The sequence below is a fragment of the Triturus cristatus genome, chromosome 7, assembly GCF_964204655.1.
Source record: "Triturus cristatus chromosome 7, aTriCri1.1, whole genome shotgun sequence".
Lineage (NCBI taxonomy): Eukaryota > Metazoa > Chordata > Amphibia > Caudata > Salamandridae > Triturus > Triturus cristatus.
Window position 1 is genome coordinate 1,730,511,402 of NC_140590.1, and position 3,187 is coordinate 1,730,514,588.

Genomic DNA, 3,187 nt, shown 5'->3' on the forward strand with positions numbered 1-3,187 from the left:
AAATGAGAGGGGAGGGTCAGATGGTGTTTAAATATATGCGACAGCATTTCCATACGCAAAGTGTTATTTTTGAAAGATGAACTAGTACAGTGCTGAAAAAACAAGGTCATTAGGAAAATATCTGTGCGTCAGGACTAGAAACCAAGCAGAAGATGTAAATATTCGGCTTGAGTGCGGACTTTCCTGAGAAGAACAACAGAGATAAGAAGCTCTAGTCATCAACTGCAATAACCAAGATGTCTCCACTTCATCTTTTATTCGTGGTCATTCTTGTAATAAATCTGGTAATGGGCATCACCTCTAACACCTTCATAGTGGCTGTGATCTCTACCCAATGGGCTGGAAGCAGACACCAGCCACCAACAAGTGATCTCCTCCTGCTGTTTCTCGGACTGACCAATGCATTTATGCAAGGTACCACATCTTCTGAACACCTTCTCCGTTTGTTCCAGATAGAGGTGAACAACAGAGACAGTGTTTGGAAAACCTTCTTAATCCTCGGTCCATTCTTGTGTTTCTCAAGTTTCTGGATCAATGCCTGGATCTGCGTCTTCTATTGCACCAAGATCGTGAACTTCTCTCATCCTCTGTGCCTTCGCCTAAAAATGTCTATCTCTGCTATGCTTCCATGGCTTGTGCCGGTGTCTGTGCTTGCATCCCTTGCCATCAACATCTTAGGTATCTGGAGTATGGGAGGACTGCTTGGAGATAATTTTACCACGACAAACGCTACCTCTAACATCACAGGCAATGGTATTCACCTTTCCTACAAGCTCTTGATGTCCATCACAGGATGCTTTTTGCCACAGATCGTGATTGTAATCACTGCTGTGCTGATCCTAACCTCACTTTACAGACACACGAGACGCATGCAGCAAAACAGCACCGGGTTTAACGGTGGACCCAGCATGGAAGCCCACACCAGGGCAGCAAAAACCATCTTGTCCTTGGTAATCCTTTGTGTCTGTTTTACCCTGGCTATAATGTTGGCTGTAAAAGATGATGACTGGTTTATAGAGTCGGCTCCGTTCTATATTTGTGTGTTCTTTGGTGTTTCCTACCCCTCCCTTAACTCGCTAATTCTCATATTTGGTAACCCCAAATTGAAAGAAACAGCAAAAAACTTTGTTTGCTCCACTCTGGGTTTCGACAAATTCAATGAACAGAGAAGGTAAACGCGATTATTCCTCAGGTTGTATACACATCGAATACCAGTAATTATTTGTTTAAGAGCAATTTTGACATGGAGCTCAGTGGAAAACAAGATGGAGCAGAGTAATCATCCCAACTTTCTTCCTCAGGAGGTCCAGCTTTGCCCTTGTGGTAGAATTGTTTTTATCCCAAAACCACACTGAATTACAGGAACATTTATTGTTAATATTTTATAGCTGTTTGTATCTCTAACGCCACATTAAATACAGTAGAAACAGGGATGCTATTTCTTACCATTTTCCATACGCTACTCTAGTTAATATCTGTAAAACCACATTAGATGAACTAGAAGGGCTTACTTTGTTGTCCATATGCTAAATTTGGTTTGTTTTCAAAATTATAATAAATGAATCAGGAGACTAGAATCTGTGATGTGTCTGAGATTAAGAGTAAGATCTAATTTCGCCTCTGTAATCTTTCACAAGTTCCTTTCCATACATTTATTCAAATTCACAAATCTATATCTTTTACACACCAACAGCCAGATTTAGACTTTGGCAGATGGGATACTCATCACAAAAGTGACGGATATCCTGTGCGTCGTATTACAAGTCCATTATACTCCGTGGCCTTTGTAGTATGGCCAACAAGGTAATTGGCTAATTTTTGACAGAGTATCCCATCCACCAAACTCTAAATCAGGCCCCAAGCTCCTATTTGTTTAGAACAGCTTTAGCCTCAGACTTATCATAAATCATAGTAAACTATATTGATGCAGATATGAAAGTAGATGAAATAATTCCAATCATAAAAAAGCCTTCAATGAGTTGTGTAGTTAGATTAGGAAGATGGATCTCCAGATTCTCCTGTTTTTTAAAATAATTTTTGATTACATTTTTGTGACGTGGTGTATTATGTTAAAATCTATGGGGCATATTATCAACAAACGGCGTTAAAATTATCGCCGCTTTAGCAGCAGAAAAATGCCGCTTAAGCGGCGATAAAGGGCTTGATAATATGCCCTTGGGGATTCCAATAGAAGTCCATGTTCTGGTGTCAACATGGGCTTCTATTGGAATTGTCCAGGGCATATTATCAAGCCCATTATCGCCGCTTTAGCGCAGTTTTCTGCCGCTAAAACGGCGATAATTTTATCGCCGTGCTTGATAATATGCCCCATGTTCCTTACTTTTGGCTACTCATAAATATGGAGATAATAAGCAAAAATCATTTCACCTATTACAACTCTAAGGGCCTGATCTGAGAGGGTCGTTATATTCGCACCCTAGCGTGAACCCCTGTCAGAATTACAATTTGGTAGGTATGTAACGCATCCCATAATTATTGGATGTGTTAAATACCTCAACGTTCGTAAAATATTTTCAGGTCAAACGTAAGACAAGCAAATGGTATTTACCATATCATCCTCATTTTAGTGCATTAAACACCAAAATCTGCATGTTGTCCTTAAAAAACTCATTATAGATGCTATTTCTTGCACCCTATAAATAACGTACCTCATGTTATCATTACTTATCAGTGTGATAAATCGCCTCTATACTCGTAATCATGGTGTCAATATTGTATTTTTTAAAGTCAATATAGAAATGTCTTTAGTCAGATTTGGTATATTTTAAATGCAGCTGTTCCCTTTGGTGCATGTATCGTCTATTAGAACATTGGAATGCTGGAAGCTCCATTGAAAACAATGGAGCGCTCCGGGCTTATAATGGCTGGTATAAGCCCGGAGCACCAACATTCCAATGTGTCTTTGTTCACAGCTCTGGCTTTGAACAAAGACTTCAGGGAGCCTGAGGGGATTTGAATCCCCTCGCGCTCCCTGAAGACTTTGTTTTGTAAGAACATTCTGCCCACTAGTGGCAGAATGTTCTAATAGCCTTATAGCCCTTCGTAGCAGGGCTATACCGGCTTTTAAAGTCCCTCTGCTTTGTTTAAGTCCCTCGCCTTCGGCTCGGGCCTTTAACGCTGAAGCGGGCCTTTAACAGCCGGTATAGCCCGCTACGGCGGGCTATAA

General features: G+C 40.6%; 1 protein-coding gene across 1 annotated transcript; it reads left to right on the top strand.

The window, feature by feature from the left end:
• The first annotated feature begins 236 nt into the window (after nt 1-236).
• On the top strand, nt 237-1,175 carry LOC146812916 (taste receptor type 2 member 40-like). The gene has a single exon (XM_085615229.1). It carries the CDS (start codon nt 237-239, stop codon nt 1,173-1,175), a length of 939 nt encoding a protein of 312 aa, XP_085471355.1.
• The last annotated feature ends 2,012 nt before the right edge of the window (nt 1,176-3,187 follow it).